General features: G+C 42.0%; 1 protein-coding gene across 1 annotated transcript in view; it reads right to left on the bottom strand.

Moving 5' to 3' along the window:
• ANKRD50 (ankyrin repeat domain containing 50) overlaps positions 1-25,767 on the bottom strand; it is a 59,892-nt gene that overhangs the window by 12,352 nt on the left and 21,773 nt on the right. Inside the window, exon 3 of the mRNA XM_060246814.1 lies at positions 21,282-21,511. Within this exon, the coding sequence (XP_060102797.1) occupies positions 21,282-21,511 (230 nt within the window). The remainder of the gene's footprint in view (positions 1-21,281; positions 21,512-25,767) is intronic.

The raw sequence follows: 25,767 nt of genomic DNA, 5'->3' as shown, positions 1-25,767 counted from the left end.
CCCGGGCAGTAGGTTCCCAAGACTGGCCTTCTTGCTGGGAGGTGGGCTAGAGAGACTACTGGGCTCTACAATTGTAATTTAAAATTTTATGGGATACAATCTAGCCTAAATGAGACTCAATGGAACTAAAAGACACCTTATTCACTCTGCAAATATTTTGGTCACTTGGAGTAATGCTGTTTAATCAAAAGAACTGAACACATCAAATATGTATCAGCAATATTTTAAACAGCAAAGTATTAGGTAAGATTTTTCCATTTTGCAAGAAAATTCTTACAATATTTACTCTCTGTCTTTTCACTCTGGCTTATATTTCCAAATTCAGACCATACAGAGCACAGCAAAACCTTTTCCTTGCATCATTGTACATCTTTAAAAGGCAATTTATACATAATTTTGTGATCTGCACCGTATGACTGAAAGATATGGGAAAAACAACTCTGCTCCTTTAACTAAAGGAGGGGAGAAACACTTTGAACATGTCATTGGGCCTATTGGGACCAAGTAAGGTAGCTAGAATTCAGTGTGATTTTAAGATATGAGCTCCGTGTTGCTGAGCTGAGTTGTTTGACCTTGGAAATAGTGTCAGGTTTTGGCATTCCTCCCAGAAGCACTCCTTTCAGTCTCAGAAAACATTATACAAGCTGCACGTACCTTTTTTGGAAGCAGATTGAGTGAAAGAAACCACATTTCCAAGAGATGAATTTAAAACTGCTTTATCTAGCAACTGCATCATTTCTAGATTCAACAAACTTCAGCTGTCCTGTTCAGCTATTTGCACACAGTTCCTGAGAGTCAGCTAATCTCTTAAAAGTTTGGGATTTCAAGTCATAAATGGTCATTAAGACCCAAATTATGTTGGTGTAAAATGGTCACATAAACGTAGGCAATATATCCAGAGAGCCGATTGTTTAAAATACAGTTTTCCTACTAAGCAACAACATCGTGTTGAGACATGTTTATTATGTTTACATCACACTAGATCAAAGTGTTCTGCTTTCTAATAAAGTGTCTTCAGAGGATCATGGGCTGGGAAAAGACTAACAGTGAAATGTTTGATTCTTATAAAGAGCAATATTGCAGTGATGCTAGCAATACTACAAAGTGCCTAAACAATCAGCAACGGAGCAGGAAAAGGCAATGACACTGGGGATAAGAACATAAGAGAAGCCATGCTAGATCAGGCCAATGGCCCATCCAGTCCAACATTCTGTGTCACACAGCGGCCAAATATATATACATATACATACACACACACACTGTGGCTAATAGCCACTGATGGACCTCTGCTCCATATTTTTTATCTAACCTCCTCTTGAAGGTGGCTATGCTTGTGGCCGCCACCACCTCCTGTGGCAGTGAATTCCACATGTTAATCACCCTTTGGGTGAAGAAGTACTTCCTGGGATCATTCCAACATCCTGAAAGATTACCCATACCTAAGAGAACATAAGAGAAGCCATGTTGGATCAGGTCAATGGCCCATCCAGTCTAACACTCTGTGTCACACAGTGGCAAAACCCCCCAAGTGCCATCAAGAGGTCAACCAGTGGAGCTAGAAGCTCTTCCACTGTGCTCCCCCAAGCACATGGATACAGAGCATCACTACCTGTCTATTGTTTAGCTATCACCCAACATAAATACTTAAAACCTGCATTAGGGTTACCAATCCCCAGTTCGGGTCAGGGGATCCCCCAGTTTGGAGGTCCTCCCCCTGCTTCAGGATTATCTGAAAGCAGGAGGAGAAAATGGTCCTCTTGTGGATCAAAAACTGGCTGAGTAATAGGAAGCAGAGAGTGAGTATAAATGGGCAGTCTTTGCAGTGGAGGACGGTAAGCAGTGGGGTGCCGCAGGGCTCGGTACTGGGTCCCATGCTCTTTAACTTGTTCATAAATGATTTAGAGTTGGGAGTGAGCAGTGAAGTGGCCAAGTTTGCGGATGACACTAAATTGTTCAGGGTGGTGAGAACCATAGAGGATTGTGAGGAACACCAAAGGGATCTGTTGAGGCTGGGTGAGTGGGCGTCAATGTGGCAGATGCGGTTCAATGTGGCCAAGTGCAAAGTAATGCACATTGGGGCCAAGAATCCCAGCTACAAATACAAGTTGATGGGGTGTGAACTGGCAGAGACTGACCATGAGAGAGATCTTGGGGTCATGGTAGATAATTCACTGAAAATGTCAAGACAGTGTGCGTTTGCAATAAAAAAGGCCAACACCATGCTGGGAATTATTAGGAAGGGAATTGAAAACAAATCAGCCAGTATCATAATGCCCCTGTATAAATCGATGGTGCGGTCTCATTTGGAGTACTGTGTGCAGTTCTGGTCGCCGCACCTCAAAAAAGGATATTATAGCATTGGAGAAAGTTCAGAAAAGGGCAACTAGAATGATTAAAGGGCTGGAACACCTTCCCTATGAAGAAAGGTTGAAACGCTTAGGGCTCTTTAGCTTGGAGAAACGTCGACTGAGGGGTGACATGATAGAGGTTTACAAGATAATGCATGGGATGGAGAAAGTAGAGAAAGAAGTACTTTTCTCCCTTTCTCACAATACAAGAACTCGTGGGCATTCGATGAAATTGCTGAGCAGACAGGTTAAAACGGATAAAAGGAAGTACTTCTTCACCCAAAGGGTGATTAACATGTGGAATTCACTGCCACAGGAGGTGGTGGTGGCCACAAGCATGGCCACCTTCAAGAGGGGGTTAGATAAAAATATGGAGCAGAGGTCCATCAGTGGCTATTAGCCACAGTGTTTGTATATATATATATATATATATGGCCGCTGTGTGATACAGAATGTTGGACTGGATGGGCCATTGGCCTGATCTAACATGGCTTCTCTTATGTTCTTATGTCCTCTGGGCACTTCATTATTCCCTATGGAGACTGCTCTCCATAGGGTATAATGGAGAATCGATCTGTGGATATCTGGGGCTCTAGAGGAGCTGGGTTTTTTTGAGGTAGAGGCACCAAATTTTCTGCATGGCATCTGGTGCCACTCCTCAAATGCCTCCCCCCATTTAAAAAAGATTGGATCATGGGGTCCAATTCTATGAGCCCCAAAAGAAAGTGCCCCTATCCTCCATTATTTCCAGTGAAAGGAAGACATTTAAAAGGAGCGTGGTCTCTTTAAATGTGATGGTAAGAATCCCCTTTGGAATTCAATAGCGCTTGTCACAACCCTGCTGTGACTCCACCCCCAAAGTCTTCAGGCTTCACCCCCAAATTCCCCAGGTATTTCCTGAGTCGGACCTGGCAACCCTAATCTGCATGTAGTTAAACATTCATTTCACCACACACACACACACACACAAAGTCAGAATTTATTTTGTTAACTGCAGTCACTCTGTAGGGAAGCCCAGAATGAAAAGAAGTTAAAATCTGATCTGGAAAAATCTATTTTGTACAATGCTGCTAAGTACGCTAAGGGCATGATGATACCTCATCATAGTAATCTTAGACAGAAGAAAACCAACAATCAACACCAACAATCATCAGGCAGTTATTAAATCCTGAAACTAAGGACAATTTACCAAAGATTTATCATTTCTCCTAAACCCCTTAGTATTCACTGCTCCAAAGACAAGACCATAAATCTAACATGTATCATGAATCATCTATGACAAGATAATTTGTTAACCTACTTTGTGCTGTGGTTACAGAGAAATCCTCAAGATGTGTGAAGTAAACACAAGCAAGATAAAGGAGAGTAAGAGCACAAATTATTCATACAGCATTTTTTAAAATGCAATTGGACCACAACAAGTTTTGCACTTATTTGGAAATGGAAATAGGCATTATAACTGGATCACTGTTATTTCTGGAAAAGATATGAACAGCTAAACCCAGCAATATTTACTAGTGTTTTGTCAAGAGCCACTTTGGACACAGGAATTGGTTAAAAGGCCTTTGGCAGTTTATCCCACAACTGATTTAGTGCTATAGCTGTAGCCTGAAGGGACAAGGTAACTCACAGAAGAAGCACTGATTAACAGGACTTGGGGAAGTGCCACAGCCCCAAGTATGAAAACTACAACATTCCCTAGGTGGCTGGGCTGGTGGCACTTAGCATACCTGGGTGCTCAATCAGGAATCATCCTTAAATGCAGCTCAACACACAGAAATAAACTACACACACTTTCTGCCTCTCACAACAGATGCATTTATTATATCAGTTTAATCCTATGCTGAATTTCTTCAGAGAAAACACTTTAATTTCAGTTTCGCAGTACATAAGATTGCGCTGTGAAGGACCGAGATGTTCTCCTTGTGCAAATGAGATCTGCCTTTCTACTCAGTCTACATAGACATGAACTCAAAATCAAAAACAAATCTCTAACTGAACAGATACAACTGGTTTTTTTTTTAAATGTCTGTCAAATCTATTTCTAACTTGAATAAATTCCTGTCACTGTCAACTGCATACAGCAATCTCTCTCGGCTTGGCTTCGCGAACGAAGATTTAAGAAGGGTGCAATAGTCCACGTCTGCTGCAGGCTCGCTGGTGGCTGACAAGACCAATGCAGGACAGGCAGGTCCGGCGACAGTGGCTGCAGGGAAAAGTCTGATTTAGGGCTGGTGCTGTAGCAGTGCGATTCTTCCTCAATCTCCTTTTGTCCTCAAGACCAGCTATGCGTGCGTTCTCAAAAGAAGAGACAGCCTGGTGGATGGTGTGCCTCCATGCTTTGCGATCTGAGGCTAGGTCAGACCACTGGTGATGGTTGATGCGACAGGTGCCAAGGGATTTCTTCAAGGAGTCCTTGTACCTCTTCTTTGGTGCCCCTCTATTTCGATGGCCAGTGGAGTGTTCGCCATACAGGGCAATCTTGGGAAGGCGGTGGTTTTCCATCCTAGAAATATGCCCTGCCCAGCGCAGCTGCGTCTTCAACAGCAGTGCCTCGATGCTGGTAACCTCCGCCTGCTTGAGAACTTCAGTGTTGGTCACAAAGTCACTCCAGTGGATGTTGAGGATGGTGCGAAGGCAGCGCTGATGAAAGCGCTCAAGGAGTCGCAGGTGATGACGGTATAAAACCCACGATTCGGAGCCGTAGATGAGGGTTGTCATCACAACCGCTTTGTAAACATTGATCTTTGTGCCTTTTTTCAGATGCTTGTTGCTCCACACTCTTTTGTGCAGTCGGCCAAGGGCACCGTTTGCCTTTGCCAGCCTGTTGTCAATCTCCTTGTCGATCTTGGCATCTGAGGAGATGATGCACCCCAGGTAGCTGAACTGCTGGACTGTCTTCAGAACTGATTCACCCACAGTGATGCAGGGAGGGTGATAATCTTCCTGGGGTGCAGGCTGGTGGAGAACTTCTGTCTTCTTCAGACTAACTTCTAGGCCGAATAGCTTGGCAGCCTCTGCAAAGCAGGACGTCATATGCTGCAGAGCTGATACCGAGTGGGAGACGAGTGCAGCATCATCAGCAAACAGTAGCTCTCGGATGAGTTTTTCCATTGTCTTGGAGTGGGCCTTTAGTCGCCTCAGGTTGAACAGGCTGCCATCAGTGCGATAGCGGATGTAGACACCATCGTCATCGCGAGAACGCAGCCTTGCTTTACACCTGTGCCTATTGGGAAGGTCTCCGAGAGGTCGTTGCAGTGTCTGACTTGGCCTCGCTGGTCTTCGTGTAGCTGGATGATCATGCTGAGGAACCTTGGGGGACATCCTAAACATTCCAAGATTTGCCACAGGCAAATCTTAATCCTCTGTCCTCTGGAAAATTTCAAACCAACAGTCACACTTTTCCTTCACTCAATGCATCTTAAATACATAATCTAAATGACAGAGCAATAAACTAGTGTTTTGCATGTGAATAATTTACATTGCCAATATATGAAGAAGAAGATATTGGATTTATATCCCGCCCTCCACTCCAAAGAGTCTCAGAGCGGCTCACAATCTCCTTTACCTTCCTCCCCCACAACAGACACCCTGTGAGGTGGGTGGGGATGGAGAGGGCTCTCACAGCGGCTGCCCTTTCAAGGACAACCTCTGCCAGAGCTATGGCTGACCCAAGGCCATGCTAGCAGGTGCAAGTGGAGGAGTGGGGAATCAAACCCGGTTCTCCCAGATAAGAGTCCACACACTTAACCACTACACCAAACTGCTGATCTAAGTAGAACTAGATGCATATAACATTATATGCATACCTACTCATAAGGAACTAATCTCTCAGCAGCAAAATATTAAACTGGCACATCATAAGCCCCTCCCTCAATAAGGCCCTTTTTTCCAGAATAAACACAGCAGCACAGAGTGCTAATAGTACTGGAGTTATTTAAAAAAGAAATAGGGATGCCAGTCCCCAGGTGGGATAAATAAAACAGAAAACTGTGAAAAATAACAAAAAATATTATTCAAAAACTTATTTATCTAATAACAAACACAGCATTACAATATATATTTTACAAAAACATAACTACAAGTTACAATCCTAAAGATAAATGTCCAAATTCATATTTCAGTCCATATACAGACATCTGGTTCCAACTTTTAAAACTCACAACAATTTCTACGTGGTGTGGTGCTGTGCGCAAGCAGTTGGCTGTAAAATTATAATAGTGGAGTATGCCTCTCTGAAGAAGGGTTTTCTTGGAAACAGAAGTAAAGGCGTGTTCCTGTCAGAGGCTTTTGCCATACCCACTTCAAGTTGTAAGAAAAAGTTCTCTTCTGAAATTTGAAAGCTATGCATTTGGGCATTTAAAAAGAATGTTGAAATCATGAATTTTTTTGTATTGCCATATTTGGAGCACCAGCACTTTGATTCAGCCCATTGGAGCGGGTGAATTGTGAGTTTTAAAAGTCAGAACCAGATGTCTGTATATGGACTGAAATAATAAATTTGGAAGACTACTTTGGACATTTCTCTTTAGGATTGTAACTATAGGATTATAGTTATGTTTTTGTAATATAAATATTGTAATACTGTGGCCCTCTTCACACAGCGTGTTGAGTCCGTGTTAAACTGACCCAGTTCTGTTCCGAATATCTTTGTTCCAGATATGATTGATCAGACTGTCATACTACAATTCGAATCACTCCATGGTGAAACAGTCTTCTGCCATCCACACGACGGCACAATGCAGTTCTTTTTTTCCTTCCACTATTATGCACATGCGCGCATTATGCACATGTGTGCATAGGTTAAAACATTATGTGGTTATGCGGATATTGCTAAGTAGTAAAAAAAAAAAAGGCGACTGTAAACCGGATGTCTTCAGACATCTGGAAGTTGGTTAATATCGTAGCAGAACTATCCAAATGGAAAAAACTACGAGGTGAAACTGGAGCTCAAAAAAACACCGCAAAGGAGCAGGTAACAAAATAATCCGATTCCAAGTAGGATTTGGCGGGGGGGCTACCATGAGTTAATACCGGGAGGCGGATGTTGCTGTCTGATCAGCCACTTTAAATCCAGAAAAAAACAGCAGCGACATCTGATTATACTGTGCATCTGAACAGGGCCTGAAAGTGTTTCTTATTAGATAAATATGTTTTTTGAATAACATTTTTTGTTATTTTTCACAGTTTTCTGTTTTGTTAGTCCCCACATGGGGGCAGGGGATTCTCTGATTTTTGTGGGCTCCAGCCGCCGCTGGCCAAATGGCCAGTGTGAGAGCTCCCATTCCCAAGTTCCACCCGTAAAAGTGACCACCAGGCAGCCACCTTCTCCTTCCACTCCTGCGAGGAAAACAGAAAAGAGTGGATGATGCACTCGCCTTTCCTGCAAGTGGGGAATTGCAGGGCAGGCATGCACGGTGCCCACTCTTTCCAAACAGCAGCCGCCAGCTCCTGCCCTGAACCTTTACATGATACAGTGATCCAAAATTCTACTGCCGAAGGGAGCAGCCATACCATTATCCCAACCCTATCCCTGCACCCCTTCTCTCTCTCAGTCTCCTTCTCTGTTCCCCCCCTCTCCAGATCCCATTAATGTTTGGTTCTCCTTCCCCATAAAACTTCATGTCAGTCTTTTCTTTGGTTTTCCCTCTCCCAGTAACTGCTGACATTGATGCTCTCTCTCTTTAGCTCATATTTTCAATCTCCCTAGTTCCTATTGTAACTCTCCTTTCAGACATAAACTTCGTCTCTTTCTCTGTGCTCCCTCTTTTGCCTTCTCTGCCTCTTTCTCTCCCTCTGCTTGCTGCTGACTACAGTAACTCCTTCTTCCCCTCTGCACCAAAGCACCACCACTGGAGAGGTAGTAAATGTGGGCCTGGCTGTCAGGAACAATTTCCTACTTTTCTGTTCTCCAACCACTCACCCTGTTTCCTCTCTCTTATGACCATTCAGCACAATGCTCGGCTGTCTTTCTCCCCACATTGTCAGTATGGTGATGAGTGGCACCTCCAGCTCACAATTCTGTCACTGCTGCACTGTTTTCGCTTGCAGGCTTGTTTGGGAGGGGATTTAACCTCCAACTTTATTTTTGTTTCAGTTTCAGATTTTTTCTGCAAACCTGGGAGGTCCCCCAAGCTTACAGAATTATTTTCTTTTCTGTGCAGCCCTCATCTGTGGATTTAAACATCCACAGATGGGGCCACATTTCACTATTAGAATATAACAAGTAGTGACTGGTGATGCATGGGGCGATCCCTCTCCCCTTAACACCACCCTCACTGGGGCTGATGCAGCTCTCAGGAAGCCCCCCATCATCTGTGGGCTCAGCGCAGCTTCTGATCTCCACTGCCAGAGCTGCTGCAACTTCTCCCCCCCCCCCCCTGCCACCACTGCTGTTGCCCTTGGGGCCACCACGGCTACCAGACTTCCCTTACACCATCACTGACACAGCCACCAGACCTGAGATGTGTCTGGCCTTGCTGCTGGGCCCACTGCAGCTTTCTCTCCACCCCATTGCTGCTATTGTCTCTCCCCTCCTTTACTACTCTTTTTTGAGAGTAGTAAAACCAATATATTCTTCACAAAATGCAAGGGTGACAGTGAATGGTGAACTAACCGATGTTATCAAAATTCAAAAAGATACAAGGCAAGGCTGTCCACCGTCACCTTTATTTTTCATTCTATCTCTAGAAATACTGAATAACCAAATAAGGAAAGATTCAAATGTAAAGGGAGCTGTTATAAAAAATGAACAATATAAACTTAGAGCTTTTGCAGATTATTTAGTCTTCATATTAGAACAAGCAATGGATTCAATTGACTGTCTTATAAGTAAGATTAACCAATTTGGCCAAATTTATGGCCAATTAAACAATTTATGCAGAATTAAAGATCAATTACTGCAAAACCAGATTTGACGATGGAACAAATTCAATCCTTCCAGCAGAAATCAGGATTTTTACACACACAAAAAATATTTAGGCATCATTATTTCAAATAAATGTAGCAGCTTAAAAGCAGATAACTATGACAATCTACTTAAAGAAATCAAAAAAGACTTGGAAAAATGGTATGACTTAAACTTATCTTTATTGGGAAGAATAATGCTAATAAAGATGAACATTTTACCAAGATTATTGTTCCTATTCCAAACTATATTGTTAAATAGTGGATCTTTTCAAGAACTGAATTGGATGGTTGCCAAATATATATGGCAAGGCAAAAAACCTAGGATTAAACTCAAAGCATTGCAGGATTCCAAATTAAGAGCAGGCTTGGGTCTACCAGACTGGCAGTTATACTATAAAGCATGTGCACTGTTATGGGTAAGAGACTGGATACTCCTGAATGACAAGAGACAATTGTTATTAAAAGGAGATGATTTGACTATGGGGTGGCACGCATATTTGTGGTACCAAAGACTTGAAGGACATTCGTATTTTAAAAACCATTGGTTTAGAAAATCTTTGTATCATACTTGGTCATGGTTGAAGACAAGAATTTATCAAAAAATCCCAAGATGGGTCTCACCAGTAGAAGCATTTACCCACCCAAACCTTTTAAAAATAAATCAGAATTACAAATATGATGATTTGTTGGGAAAAGACAATCAACTAAAAACCAAAAAAGAATTGGGAAAGATGGATATAAAAATGAATTGGTGGTTGAGAATGCAAGTCAAATCGAGATATGCCAAAGACAATACGGTAGGTTTTAATATAGAACAATATGTATTTGATAAAATTTTGTTAGGCCCACAAGAATAGCTAATTTCTAAATTATATGCATTTCTACTCCAAATGAAGATACTAGATGAAGTTATAAAGGACTGTATGATTCAATGGGCAAAAAACTTTGGATATAATATTGCATTAGAAGATTGGGAGAGACTATGGAAACTGAACATGAAGTTAATCAGGTTAGTGACTTTTAAAGAAAATTTATACAAGATGTTTTATAGATGGTATCTGACACCGCAGAACACTGGGTAAGATCTATACTAATATGTCGAACAGACTGGTTCCTTTTTCCATATGTGGTGGACATGTGAGACTGTGAAAGGTTATTGGAAAATGATCCATGAAATGGTGCAGAGGATTACAAAGACACAGATTCATTTCAAGCCAGAACTATTTTATTGAACATATTTCCAGAGGACTATTCCAAAGAGATGAGACATTTATTGGCGCATTTTAACACAGCAGCTAGGATCCTTCTGGCACAAAGATGGAAGACTCAGGAGATTCCCACGAAAATAGACATAGTGGGAAAGGTTTTGGAAACAGCAGAGCTGGACTTTTTATCTCAGCTGTTAACTGGGAAATCTAAAGAAGCAGCAAGAAAATACTGGAATAAATTTTAGGCCTGGCTACATAATCAAGACTTTTAAGATTCTCTGATGTGAACTTATTTTTCTTTTTTCCTGTACTTTATAGTATAAAATTTGTTTTTATTGAATTCTCAAATTTAGCAAATTTTAACAAAAAGAACATATTATAAAACATAACATGAAATTGGTGCAGTTGCAAAAAAAAATAACAGAGGATAAGGTATGATAAGAAGCTAATGTAGAATTACAAGTTTAGAAAGTATTTCTAGATAAAATTATAATGGAATGTATAGTGTTTTCTATCTCCCAATCCCCTATCCCTATCTTGTCTTTCTTTTCTGAAACTAATAAAACTTTTTGAAAATCACTATTAGAATATAACAAGTAGTGACTGGTGATGCATGGGGCGATCCCTCTCCCCTTCTTAACACCACCCTCACTGGGGCTGATGCAGCTCTCAGGAAGCCCCCCATCATCTGTGGGCTCAGTGCAGCTTCTGATCTCCACTGCCAGAGCTGCTGCAACTTCTCCCCCCCCACCACCCTGCCACCACTGCTGTTGCCCTTGGGGCCACCACGGCTACCAGACTTCCCTTACACCATCACTGACACAGCCACCAGACCTGAGATGCGTCTGGCCTTGCTGCTGGGCCCACTGCAGCTTTCTCTCCACCCCATTGCTGCTATTGTCTCCAGCCATCTCATTGCCATGCCAACACCACCATGGTTTTTATCCACCCCTTCACCCTGCTGGACCTGTCACACCACCTGGCTTCTGCTGTAGAGCCTGCTGTGGTTCCTCCCCCACTGCCACAGTTCCCAGGCACCCCACACCATCTCTGCCAACACCACTGATGCCTGGAGGAGGTATCTATGATATTTGCACAGGCAATGCTTTAGCTCTGGAAAAACCCATCTATGCATTGTTTTGCTTCAGATTTTTCTGCTAACTTGGGCGGTCCCCTATGTTTGCAGAAGTATCTGTTTTCTTTCTGTTGTGGCCCTGATACATAGATTTTAAATATCAGCAGATGGGGCCACACCTCTATTACAATATATGAAGATGCTGTGTTGTCTTCCATGAAATTTCAGGCCATTTGGATATAAAGATGCTTGGGAAATCCTTAATTATGCATGTGAAGCTTTTTTTTTAACAAGTTCAACTTACTAAACTGCAATGCTGATTAAACTGAAGCAAGCAGGTAAGTAAGCAGGAATGTAAGTGCGTCCTCATACGACTGTGTGCCAAAAAGTAAGTGCATACTCATGTGAATGTGTGCCAAGGATGGCCACACTTTGACCTGGCATTCTTATATAGCAGTTCAAGTATGGCTCCTGAACAGTTTGCTAAAGTAAACAAAAGCTGAAGGAGGATCAAGATGTAAATGTTTTATCAGAGACATTAACAGCAGTGAACTCAAATTATTAGTTCAGAACAGCTCAGCAGTAATTTTATATGCAATAAAAATGTAATTCCAACATGCTTAAGAAAAGTTACTGTAGCATAAACTCCTCCCTACACATCAATGCTTCCGATCAAGTAGCACATTCATGCATCCAACCTTATGGAACCAAGCATCTTGTCTTATAAAAAGACTGCCACTAAGCTTAATTCCAGAGGAGTAGCCACCTCAGCGTGCTACAATAAAAAATAAAAAAAAATCTTGAAGCCCTTTATGGACTAACTCATTTGTCATTTGGTGGCCTAGAAACTATGGCAGATACCTGAGATTTCTCTTTAGCTAGCTAATATATATCACACGCATACAAAGAAATATGCAGAAAAACATAAACAGCGGGATCCTAAAATACAAGAAGTATAGCATGTGACACTTCATTCCGAAGCGCAAATGATACAAGAGAATATATTCACTACTTACAACTGTATTCTTACCAAAACACAGCCTTCCTAGCTTTGATCTTGTTAATTTGACTCCTGTAGTTAGGGACTATATGTAAAAGGATAGATTCATCATCCAAGACCTGTGAAAGAAACTGTCTAAAATGGACTGCAGATCATTGAAAACATGCAGAACTAGTAACCCATTATAGGAAAAACCTAGAAGTAACAGAACATTTCTTTTTAAACTTTGTAAACTTCTTGTTATAACTGATCCATATATTGTCTATAAATCATAGACTATTCTGAGCAGTAAAAGATTTTCTTACAGGACTAGTGGTCTTTGTAAAGCCTCTCCTTGTAACAACACCCTAATATTACATCTGTAATAGGCCTCATGAGGGACAGCAAAACCCTGAAGCAAACCTTGGCGTTAGTTCTGTCACCATAAATGTTATTACCAAATGTAACAATAACAGTCATACCATCAGGACAAATAAAGACCTGTTCACCCCAGTTTCAGATATTGCATCCAAGCAATCTGTGCAACTCTGTCCTACAAGACATGAAATTCACACAATGACTATTCCAGAAAAGCCTTGATTGAATTATTGGCCTGACGGTAATGATTATCCCCAGGATCATTTAGGTTGCCACCCCCAGATGGCCCTTTCAGCTGAGCAGTAGGAGAGAAATGGAGATGAAGTGGGGGAGAAATTCCAGAATTCCAGTACACTGATATCACTTCCTGTGTGATTAGGTTTGCCAGTCTCCAGGTGGGACCTGGAGATCCCCTAGAATTATAACTTATCTCCAGGTGACAGAGATCAGCTCATCTGGAGAAAATGGCTGCTTTGGAGGGTGGACTCTATAGCACTATACCCAGGCCTGGTGCTGGAGTTTCCAGCGTCCCAGGCTGAATCTTTCTCCTCACCCCCTCCAGCTAAAATTGTGCACACAAAGCTTGTGCACACCGATGACATCATAATGACATTGCTGCCACACACAGCCGACTTTGCAGAGGCTGCCCGAGCCTTGGGAAGCCTCTGCAAAGTCCTGAAGGCAGTGGGTGTGCTTAGAGCGTGGACGCTGCCCCATCCTGACTTTGCAGAGGCCACGTGATCCTCGGGAAGCCTCTGCAAAGCACTGCCACACACCCTTGACTTTGCGGAGGCCGCCCGAGTCTTGGGAAGCCTCCGCAAATCCCGAAGGCTGTGGGTGCACTTACAGTGCGCACACTGTCCCCCAACTTTGTAAAGGCCACTCAAGCCTCAGAAAGCCTCCACAAAACGCTGCCACCCCCCCCCCCCCACTTTGCGGAGGCCACTCGAGCCTCGGGAAGTCTGCAAAGTCAGGACGGCAATAGGGTGTGGGGAGAGGGGGCACCTCATGGCGCTCCTAGGCCAAGTGGTGCCTGAGACCTGAAGGCAGCGGGTGCGCTTAGAGCGTACATGCTGCCCTCCCTCCCGACTTCATGCAGGCTGCCTGAGCCTCGGGAAGCCTCTGCAAAGTCAGGACGGCAGTGGGGTGTGGGGAAAGGGGGCACTTCATGGCGCCCCTAGGCCAAGTGGCGCCCGAGGCCTACTTGGCCTACTCCTATGTGCCGGCCCTGACTATACCCCACTGAGCTCCTTTCCCCTCCCCAAACCCTGCTCACTTCTGGATCTGCCCCTCAAACCTCCAGGAATTTTCCAACTAAGCTGGCAACCCTATATGTAACTGGTCTTGGCCAACTGCTACAGGAGGGCTGCCAGGCCTAGCCACCAGCAAGAGACCAGGTGGAATAGCCATCAGTAGCAGTGTGATGTCACTCCCAGGGGAAAAAAACAAATGCCAAGTATCTCTAGGAATCTTTGGGAACTCTATGGTAAAAACACACAGAATTTTCAGTGATTCCTAGAGAAAACTAATGCAAGTTTCTGGAAATCCTAGAAGTGATATCATGTTGCCACTGATGCTGATTTTTAATTCCACCCCCCTTTTTTTGCTGGCCCCAAGCTGATGGAATGCTAATGGGGACATGGAAACCCTAAGCATTGCCAATGATATGCTGATATCACTTCCAGTCACACAGGAAGTGACATCAGAGAACCACCAGTGATTTTGCTATAAGGATGAAAGGTCCTTCTGGATGCCCAGTGGGGGACTTTGGGAGTATTACAGGAAGGGGTGGGGACAGCTCCAATGTGATGACATCACACAGAAGTGACAGAAGCCGCCCTGAGCCTGCCTCGGTGGGGAGGGCGGGGTATAAATAAAAAAAAAATTGGAGACCAGTGCCTATGAGGGAAAGAAGTGAACGAGGTGCGTCATAGGAGCCTGGAGAGGGTGAGGTTTCAGAAGGGAAGGGACCTCGGTGGGGTACAATTATGCTGTTTCAATGTAATATTCAGAATAATGTTTCACACTCTCCAAAACAGCAATTTTATCCAGGGAAACTGAACTTGGTTGTCTGGAAATCAACTGTAATAGTGGGAGATCTCCACGTGCCACCTGGAGGAAGGCAACCCTACCTAAAACTCCAATAATCATCTAGTGGAATGCTAGCCACAAAAATTACAAATGATGAAGACTATTGTAGTACACAAATATTTAATAATCGAAATAAGGCCCATTGAAGAGGAAAATACAACAGACTCTAAGAAAGAGGCTCTGGGCAAGTGCCTCTCCCCACCGCTGTCTTCTCACCCACCCAAGTGAAGGCATTCACTCCATCCCACCTCAAGGAGAGCTGATCTCTGCCTTCTGGAGAACAATTGTAATTCTGAGTGATCTCCAGCTCTTACCTGGAGATTTGCAACAGTGGTTTGGGGGTGGAGTCTGTGGCATTGTACCTGTCTGAAGACCCATCCCTCCTCAAACCCCACCCTCTCCAGCCTCCATCCCTTAAATTTCCAGGAATTTCCCAACCCGGAATTGGCAACCCTATCTCCTTCCCTTTAACTGCCCCTCTGACTTCAGCTTTCCATCACCTCCCCCCTCCCCACAGCCTCCACAGTGGGAGGAACCAAAGCAGCATACATCATTTTTCTTTCCCTGCTTTGATCTGCACAACAACCCTATGAGAAGGGTTAGGCTGAAAGTCTGTGACCAGTCCAAAATCACCCAGTCAGCTTCCACAGCAAGAATTTAGGTCTGGCAGACCCCACACTGAAGTCCTAAGTCCTATGACACCCTCAAACTTCACCACAAAATCTGCAGGAATCTCCCACCAACCTGGAACTGGCAGCCCTAGTCAAGACTGGCCCCAATGACCTCCCTCAGAGGCCTTTAGTGAAACCTTTTAGACCAACACACCCTCTCTTAGAATGTTGTTGGTCTCAACAATATCTCAAGGCACAGGACTTTGATCTGTCTTTCTGTCTGTCTCTCTCTGTATCTGATCTGGTGGTACAGGACACCATGTCTTCCCCGTCTCTGTCTGTTTACTTTCCAGAGGACGATAGGGAGGAGTCCTCAGCCAATCGAAATAAAGCCTTCCCTTCTCCTCCCTCTCTCAGCCAATCGTGAGAAGACTTTTTCCATGACTCTTTCCCTCCTTCTGCGCCATCCCTCAGCCGGTCAAGGGAAGGCTTTCTTTCTCTCTTTTGCAAAGCAGAATGACAAGCAACTTAGCCAATGGGAGAATACAGAGAAAGCCATAAATGCCAGAACGAAGGTTGGTTGCCTTTGACTAACAGAAGCAGCATGGTCTAGCAACAACTATTCAGGCAGGAGAGATGAGTGGAGTCAATCAATGAGTTCTCCCCCAAAGGACCTGAAAGGGCCTCCCCACCAGCTTTTACTGAGATAATCAAGTTTGGTTGCTTTTTAATGAGAGAAGCAAGGTTAGTTGCCTAACACAGCCACTGCCTAGCAGTTTCTGCAGAGGGCCAATCCTCGTTTATCCCCCTCCCTCCACCTTTAGCCTTGAAGATGTGCCAGTTAGATGAGACACATTAGTGGAGAAATCATGCTGTTTCAGTGTTATATTCAGAATAATGTTTCACACCTACACAATAATACTGTTTGTTTTTTTTCAAAAAGCAGTCATTGTCATAATTGAATTACAAAGTTCTTTTATGGGTTGTTTTTAACTTGGAAAATCTGAACTGTTGTAACCAGTCTGTTTATTGCAGCATGCAATCACCACAAACTACCTGACTTCATTTGAAATTGTAATTTGCTTTCTTTTCTGTGCAGATTAGATATATTAATCTTCAAACAATGTTGTTGCCAGTCTCCACTATTCTTTGTGTTCTTAATTTGATCTTCCAGTTTACCTGCTTATCTAATGCCATTGTTTGAAACTAACAAGGAAGCTGGCTAGAGCAAATGTTATGGTTATGTAGATAAATCCAGGTGAGCAGTCCTGTTGGTCTGAAGCAGTAGAACAAAGTAGGAGTTTAGTAGCACCTTTAAGACCAATCAAGTTTTATTCAGAATGTAAGCTTTCGTATGCATGCAACATCGCATATGTTGATGAAGTATGCATGCATACGAAAGCTTACATTCTGAATAAAACTTGGTTGGTCTTAAAGGTGCTGCTGGACTCCTACTTTGTTTTATTGTTATGATTATTGAGGAAACAAATTGAGATGCAATTTCAGCATGACTAGCTATATCTTTAATTATGATGGAAACAGAAATATACTTGTTCTGTTTCTGAAATTATATACTTTTCATTGGTTTTTATGCTTTGTTTTCTCTTGCCATGCAAACAATGTTTTGAATGTACAAAGCTGCTTGATGGTCCATCTTGTTCTGACTGGCAGCACTTATCCAAGGCCTCAAACTGACATAGGAACAGAATCCAGGGTTCTGTATGTAAAGCATGCAGTCTCTGTCATTTCTATTCTACTGAATGATCAACACTGAAGACCAAGACCAAAATAGTCAAGCACTCAGAAGAATATAGGTGTTGAATCCTGCAAAAGTAGTAATGTGTGCTTCCTGTGCAGAAAAACCATAAACAAAATGTTGCACTACATCATTTTCCTACAAAGCAAATGGTACCAGAGACTCTCAGCCAGCTGAGTCAAGTCATGCACATTACTCCTGTAATAATTCTAGGTGCTCTTCTCTTCTTCTGGTCAGATACATCCATTCTTAGTGCTGCCAGGTCCCCTTACCTTTCCAGCAGGGGCCTTTGAGCGACATTCCAGGGGTGGGTGGGCAGGGACCCAAATGCCCAAAACAGGAAATGGTGGGCGGCCATTTGAGTGGTCCCTAGGGGAAGCAACAGTCACCCCCCAAAAATAAGAGAACTGTGGAATTCCACTTAGTCAGACTTTAAAGTTTGATTTTTAGCGGAACGGCTAAGAATGGTACTAGTTTCTTATTGCCTTGGGCTTCTTGCACAAGATCATATCTTAAGGCAACAGACTCTGAATTAACTTCATTTCACTCTAGCCTGATAAGGTGGATGTCCAACCCTACTTGATCAGAGGATGATGGAGACACCAAGAGTTTAAAGCAAAAAAACTTGGAAATAATCAGGGATTTTCAACTGGCCTTGTTATTCATCAAAGATAAGTGAACATGTAAACAATAGCAGAGTGGTTATCTCTGATGAGGTGGAGTTCACAGTTCCACTGGGGCAGGTAAATGACCCAAGAGAGTCTGTAAGAAACACTCAGGAATTCCTTGTTTACATGAGGAGGTTTTGTGCTGTGCGTGCGATGCCTACCCTGGAGATTGCCTTAGAATGGAAATTTCCCTCATAGCCTCACCAAAAGCACAAGGCCAGAGTCAGGGCTGGAAGTCACCATTAGTCAAGACACATTTCACCAGTGTTTCTGGATCATCCCTTTTCAGAACTCTTGTACTGGAGGAAAGGATGGCAAGACTCCAGTGGTGGCTTCTACAGTCTCTTTCCCTGCAGCAGCAACATAAGCCCAGCTAGCCACATGAACTTAAATCATTCCGTTAACTATGAGTGTTAGTTTCCAATCTTAGAAAAATTAGATGACATATTAAACAATATAAGTTGTCATAGGAATCACAAATTCTGTATCTTTCTAAGAACGAGTTGGTTGCTTTAACTACAGTAATGATTTGTATACTTCTTATAATATATGCTGTACTATTATAATGTTTGGTATATATACCCCTTTTGAATTGTAACTCTGTTTGGTATATAATAAAATTTAATTAATGGGAGGGGGGAGAGAAAAAAAAGGTCCTTTCAGTGATATCTCAATTCAGGCAGCAGCTCCTTTGAATGTGATGACCAGAACTCCCTTTGGAGTTCAGTCACGCTTGTCACAACCTTACTCCTGGCTCCACCCCCACAGTCCCCAGATATTTCTTGAATTGGACTTTGCAACCCAAGTTATAAATTAAGTAAATAAGAAAGGGTTCCCCCCCAATGGACCCAATGTTTGATATGCACCAGTACCATGAGAAAATAGCTTCAGGTATGTTAGAATCAGATGATTACTGGAGATACTCAGATTTGTGGCATAGGAGGTGTTTTCATGTCTTCCTGAACATATAATTATTTTGAGCACAGACAAGCACAACATGCATTTCTTAATGCTCATTTGAAGGAACATTACAAAACGCAACAGGTACCAAACAGATTCTCATACTTAAATCATAAGATGTACTGGAAGACAAACAGTTTTCAACAAGTGGGGAAAATCCAGCCAAAAATAAATACTATTGAAGTATATTGAAGGGATGTAAGAGTAAATGGGTGGGTCTTTATGATGCCTAACTGTGGATTCACCAGGGCCAATGTCATTAATCATTGCTACAGAAATGTTAATGCTACACCTTTATTTTGAATTGCAATGCATCTCAGAAGAACATTATGAAGTAATATTTCTTATGTTTGCAGTCACTACTATTTTTGAGTCATGGACGTACTGTAACTCCCTGGACCCAAGAGTACATATTTTTCCTAGTCCGGGCGGTTCCAACTTTGATTCAGACATAGGTTTTTCAAAACGCTCACCACCACCATCACAAAGTTCTCTCTTGACACTGGGAATATGATTTACATTGATACAACTTGATTTTACCCACTCTGAACCTGCTTGAGAAGGTTGGGATATAAATATAATAAATACATAATATATAATAATAATTCAATGCAGACAAAAACAAGTTGCTACTGTAAACAGCAAACACAAACCTATCACAGATAACTCTGGTTCAGAGCTTATGTGATGTGAATTAAAAGTTAGGCTAGTGATACCTTTCAGAAAATGGGCTATTGTTTTACTTCTATTTGGCTGATAACAGACTGTTGCTTTGGGGTGGCTTGAAGACGCCCCAAATACAGCTGGCCAGAAATAAGAGCATCCCAGAGCTTTCGGATGGTGCTTGCACAAAGGGGTGGGTCGTGGGTGCCATGGGAGCATCTGGAACGCTCATGTGTCCTGTTTGCGGCTCCCTGGGTGCTCTTCAGGTGCTTCCGAGCCTTCCAGGCAGCCGGAAGCCACCTTGGAGGCGCTCCAGCAAAAAGGCATCACTTTCGCCATGTTGCCTTTTTGAGGCAGGTAGAGCGGCCTCAAGGATGGGGTGAATACTAGATTGGGACGCCCACCAGATATTTGTGTGTGGAGGGGTTTTTTGGGTCGCCTCCTGAGGCGTCTCTGGGTCGGCCCAAAGTGCCGGTCTGTTAGCAGCCTTTGAGTACCTATTCAGTCACACAGATATCTGAAACAGTCTTTTATCTTATTAGACCATTGGTTATCTACCATCTACTTTTCATTCTGAGGTTTCCTGCATGCAAAACATGCTCTATGATTAAGCCTTGACCCTTTCCTCTGTACAGGTCAGAATGCATGCTATATCAAACCTGAAGTAAACTTGTGCATTCTTCCATTATTGTCCCTTGAAAATTACATCCAAGTACAGACCCAATCTTTTTATAATCTTTGTTCAGTTGTATTAAGGAGCAAATGCAAAAGACCCAAACTTATGACTTTCAGAATCAGACAACAGCTACATCTAACAAAAGTTGTCCATGAATTCTAGTTCTAAGCATTCCAGACAACCCAGGCCTCACTCAACATCAGACATGACAGAAAATGGCAGTTATGTGCCTGGAAAGCCCCACAGAGTTTATCAGTCTATCACATCAACAGAGGGTAGGAAGGTACAGTGCATTTGAGACCAAGGAAGAAACTACAAAAATGAAGAATTAAGAAACATGGGAGATTTTAGGCTAAATATATGTCGATCTATTGTAGTCTTTATTCTAACTGCATTTTTGTTTCAATCATTTAACACAGGCACAGGCTGGGAATCCAGTCTTCATGCTACTCTACAGTGAAGGGAAAAAATCTCAGGAACAAAAGGAGCAGAGTGATGAAATGATCTCACAATTCAGCAAAGACTGGATCGACAAGTTATGGAAGATTCTTGGCAGTCTTTGCCAACAGTATACTCCCAGGACCAAATAAAGCTACACCCTTGCAATGAGCTTGCAAAACATAGTATCTGTTCCCAGAAAACAAGATGATAAATCTAGATTTTCATGGGGGGGGGGAAGGGGGATCCTCACAGGAAGATTTGTTGGATGCAGGGGAATTAATTTTTCCCTGTAATCATGTCATATATATCCTTTCAAGGTCACTGGTGAGAGACAGAACACACCAACATCCAGCTGTTACCTATGTCCTGTGTTATACAGATGCCTCTAGTTACCTGCATACAATATATTGTCTAGATAAAGGGCATGAAAATGTATATGCTAGGGAATTATTTTTTCCTTACTTCTAGCTAATTTTTTTAGAAATTGATCAGCTAATATTCCGTTGTAATCTACTCACCAGTAAACATTTTTGTAACAGCTTTGCTCTGCTTCCGGGCAGAACACAGGAGCAGCAGCCATGGAGGAAAAAACTCATAGTGACTAGCTAGAAGCTCAGCAATGGTTCCAGAGAGGCTTGCAGATGTTTGGTCACCTTCTGCAATGTTACAGCCCTCATCCACTGAATCTATAAGGAGGAAGAGACTGTGCGGGGGAGGCTTGGCACCCAGAAGGGGAAGCAGAATGCACCTGTAAAAAAATAGAAACATATATGTATATGCACACATTGAATTGGAACAACATAGGTTAATTAATAGTGCCCATTTATGCAAAACTGCTGCTGAAAGAGAGAGCAAGAGAGAGGGAATTTCAGGACACTCATCTACTTGAAATTGCAAGTTATTTATTGAGTTAATCAAGCATTTAGTCTCTCTTTCCCTTGTAGCTCAAGGTGGCTTAAAATTCCAAAAATTAAAAACATACACATGTATTAAAACCCCATTTACTTTCCTTACAAAGAAATGCCTGCAGTTTAAACACCAATAACAACCCTCACAAATAAAATGGCCTTACACTGCCTCCAAAAATCTTTTAAGGACAGCACGCACATGCACACCCCCACACCCCATGCAGGCTCCCACATCCTCAGGGAGGCCATTCCACAAACTGGAAGAAGAGAAACGGTTGCTAGTAGACAGCAAGCAGGTCACCCTAAATTGGGTAACAACTACTAAGGGCCAACCAGAAGACCATAATTGGTGCACAGGGAATGTGGAGAAGCTCACTGTATCTTTCAGAAAATTCTTTCCTCAGCTAAGGTGATTTCAGTCTGCTGTAACTTGTGTATTATATGCAGGCACAATACGGCATATGCTTATATAATGCACAAGTACCCTTACACATTCAGAGAAGGCTTTTAGTTGGTTACGTTAGGACTGGACTAAAAATCCAAAAAGAATTGTATCTTCTAAATCCACTGACTTCAAAGAGCATAGAAAGGTGAACCTCTGCTTATGACTGCACTTTTTTTAGTACTGAAGGCCAAGTTTAGAAAGTTTTTGGTTATAGAGCTTCTCCTCACATGTGATAGTTTTGCCTTAAGATAATGTCACATGAAGCCACCTTACACAGTTGTCAATCTAGGTCAGTATTACCTGTTTTGACAGGCAGTGTCTCACCAGAAATGCAGATCAAGAAGGTCTTCCACAACACCTACCATCCAATCCTTTTAAACAGAGGAAGCCACAGACTGAATTTGAGACTTTCTAGGCGCAAAGCACATGATCTATCACTGAGCAGGGAACCTGGCCAATTTCCTCTGAATATCAAATAATCAGGTATCAGATTATAAAAACAAAAACATGTGCAGTTAATACTAGAGCTTTTTTTGAGCAGGTACACACAGGAACGCAGTTCATACTGGCTTGGTGTCAGGAGGTGTGACTTAATATGCAAATGAGTTCCTGCTGGGCTTTTTCTACAACCCCCCCCCCCCTGGTTAATACATTGAACAAGCTTGCTTTGCCAAATACTAGAAAGCTCCATAGGATAAAAAGAGTTTTGGATAAATTTATTCTTCCCCAGTTAAATCATTAATTATGCAAACTTCTGATTAACTAAACCTAGCTAGTGGAATGAATCAGGCTGTAATGCAATATCATTACAATTTAATAGAAAAGGTTTAAAAGTTTATTCAGTGAAACTTGCATTTTCACTGTATAAGACACTAATTACTCAACTGACTAACTGAATCAACTTCCAAAATATCGTTCTACAATAATAAGACACCATGACACTTTCCTCATTTGTTTTTAATGTTTTCTACATTTTTGAATGACATTTTTACATTTCATACGTTCAACTGATCATGAAAGCAACATTTAATTTCTTTAATGCATACTGAAGTAAAAAAAGTGTCTATCATATGTATTTTTGAAGTACATGAGAGTTTTTTCAATTCCAAAATCAAAGCTGTCAAAAGCATTCCATGCAAGATTCCGTGCAAGCTTACCACAATTCATGTTTGGCACAGTTAAACCTTGTCAGTGACTTTTGATTTAGATTTTTAAACCCAAACTGAATTCCATCAGAAAAAGGAATGCATTCCAGTAACCATTAAGTCCCCAAGGTTAGAGCATTATGCATTACAACAGGAGAAAATTGCACAGTAAAACAGCTCCTTTAAGTCTTTATTTCCGCACATCCAGAAAGCCATTTGTTAACTCCCAACTGCATCATGACCTCAGGCCTATTCAGCAGATTCTTCAATAAGGCAACTGTTCTTGCAATGAAACAGCCTTGCCTAGAAAATAATCCTTTTATTTTCAAAATGCTGTCTTGGTTCCAAGCAAGAATAAACTGTGGCTCTCCACATCTCTTGTACCAATCATGTTTCATACCTCTTGAGTAGCCCCAATCTCCTTCAAGACATAGCATTTGAAAATGGGTCTACAATACTTTCAGCAATTAAATAATCATGATAACCACCAAAAAAGAGAGATGAATGCTTACAAAGCCAACTGTACTTTCAAGTGGAAAATGGATTTGTAGAGTAACAATGAATAGATTTTAGAGAGCATCTGGGAGTTCTGTATCTCCATACAACAGTGGCTTACTTCCAAAATTAGCCATGCTTTGAAAACTCAAGGGTAAGTCCCTTGACAGCTACATTCCAAGTTTACTCAATTGTCTTTAACTATCCTTCCTGTTAGACATTCTCTTCAGAAAGTCACTGATGCCCTTCCCCTTTTTTCCCTGAGACAACCCCATATCAAGAAAACCTCCAAATGTTAAGAAGATACATTATTTTAAATATGTCTCACATTTGTTTTCTTCTACATTTGTGACACAAAACATTTGCAAGAACTCTGTGAGAATTCACTAAAGCTTTACAGGGGAAAAGCCTGCACACAGCACAGTCTAGTCAAAGGGTGGCCAAACTTGCCTAAAGTAAGAGCCACACGAGAATAAATGATTTTTGAGAGCCACTTTTGAGAGATATTGAACAAATATCTTTATTAAAACTCTTAATGCTTTCTTTACACAGAAAGATAAAATACATAAGTATGTATTTTTACAACACGACCAGGCTAGGAGAAACAAAACCTGGGAATACCAGTCCCCAGAAAACCAGCACTATATAAATCACTGATCACCATTTGCATCATTATGCCTTGACACCACAGTTAGTAAATACAGCTCATACAAGAGCTCTGAAACTAAGAGGGAACCCTGCACCACCCTCTTTAATTCCACCCCTCCCTCTAGTGGCTCCCTCAATTCTTTTGCTCTTTCCCCACTCTAGGTCTCCAAGCAACCTCTGTGGGGGAGGCAAGCCTGCCTATTTCCCCCTCCTTCCCTAATTCACACACAGCACCTACTTCTGGGTTAGCATTCAGCGGTTGACTCAGCTCCCGATGCTAAGCATGCTTACTTGGAAGTAAGTCTGCATTGTTCTTCCTTGACCTCTGGAAGCCACACAATATGTGTGAAAGAGCTGCATGTGGCTCCTGAGCCACAGTTTGGCTACCCCTGGTCTCGTCTCATGATACAGCAAGCTGGGAAGCTTTGGAGAAGCATCTGAGCCAAGCCATGTTTGTTTACATACCCACAATCATACCTGTACAACAACTGGTGGTAAAATATTTAGGGCTGCACCAGAAGTGCAATGATGACAAAAATTTTTAGCTGAGAACATAATGAACATGCAGAATCAAGTGTTGGGAAGTTCAGATTCATAGCATTTATAAATACCTCTGCATACTTGAGCATTTTCCTTTGTGCATCTATACCACACAACAAACAAGGAATAATCAGGCAAAACTGAGGTTTTCATTTGATAAAGACGCACTCTTGCAGTAGTGAAAGAATTTCCCTTGAGAGACATAAAAAGAGACAGCAGACAACAAAAGAATAAAGATGTCTACAAGCAAAAGCTTCCAGAAATGTCATAATAAGTTTTACATAACAATACTGCCAATAATTTGTTTCCAGTAAAATCCCCCCCCCATTTTTCCAGTGGAACCAACATATTGATGAAACATGCCAAATTGATTTAAGCCCTTATAACTAAGCAGTTATTAGTTGAAGCCACAGCCCTCAGTTTGCAAGACCTAAGTTAATGATAGGATGTTTTGAGGACATTATTTCATAGGGTTACCATGAGCTTGAAGCCACTTGATTGCATTTAACATCCACATAGAAATGCTGTGCCCTATAATGTTTTAAAACCTGCTATTGCTTCCTTGGCAGCCCCAAACTGGTAGTATTATCACCATTCTACTCAAATAGAATCCCTACATTTCTTTTGTATTCTCATTTCTCCAGTGCTGAGACAATCATTGAATATGTTTCAGTTCCAAAAATAATAACCTTCTTTCTCTTTGGCACTAATGAATCACATTCCATTACCATTACACTGCTTCATGAGGTCATTCCATGCATCCTGCTAGTTTTCCATTTCTTTACATTAACAGTGAGTCTTAACAGGTTCATATGCAGATATC

Source organism: Heteronotia binoei, chromosome 9 (genome assembly GCF_032191835.1).
Source record: "Heteronotia binoei isolate CCM8104 ecotype False Entrance Well chromosome 9, APGP_CSIRO_Hbin_v1, whole genome shotgun sequence".
Taxonomy (NCBI): domain Eukaryota; kingdom Metazoa; phylum Chordata; class Lepidosauria; order Squamata; family Gekkonidae; genus Heteronotia; species Heteronotia binoei.
The sequence above is the reverse complement of the archived record's forward strand: the minus strand, read 5'-3'. Positions and strand labels throughout refer to the sequence as shown.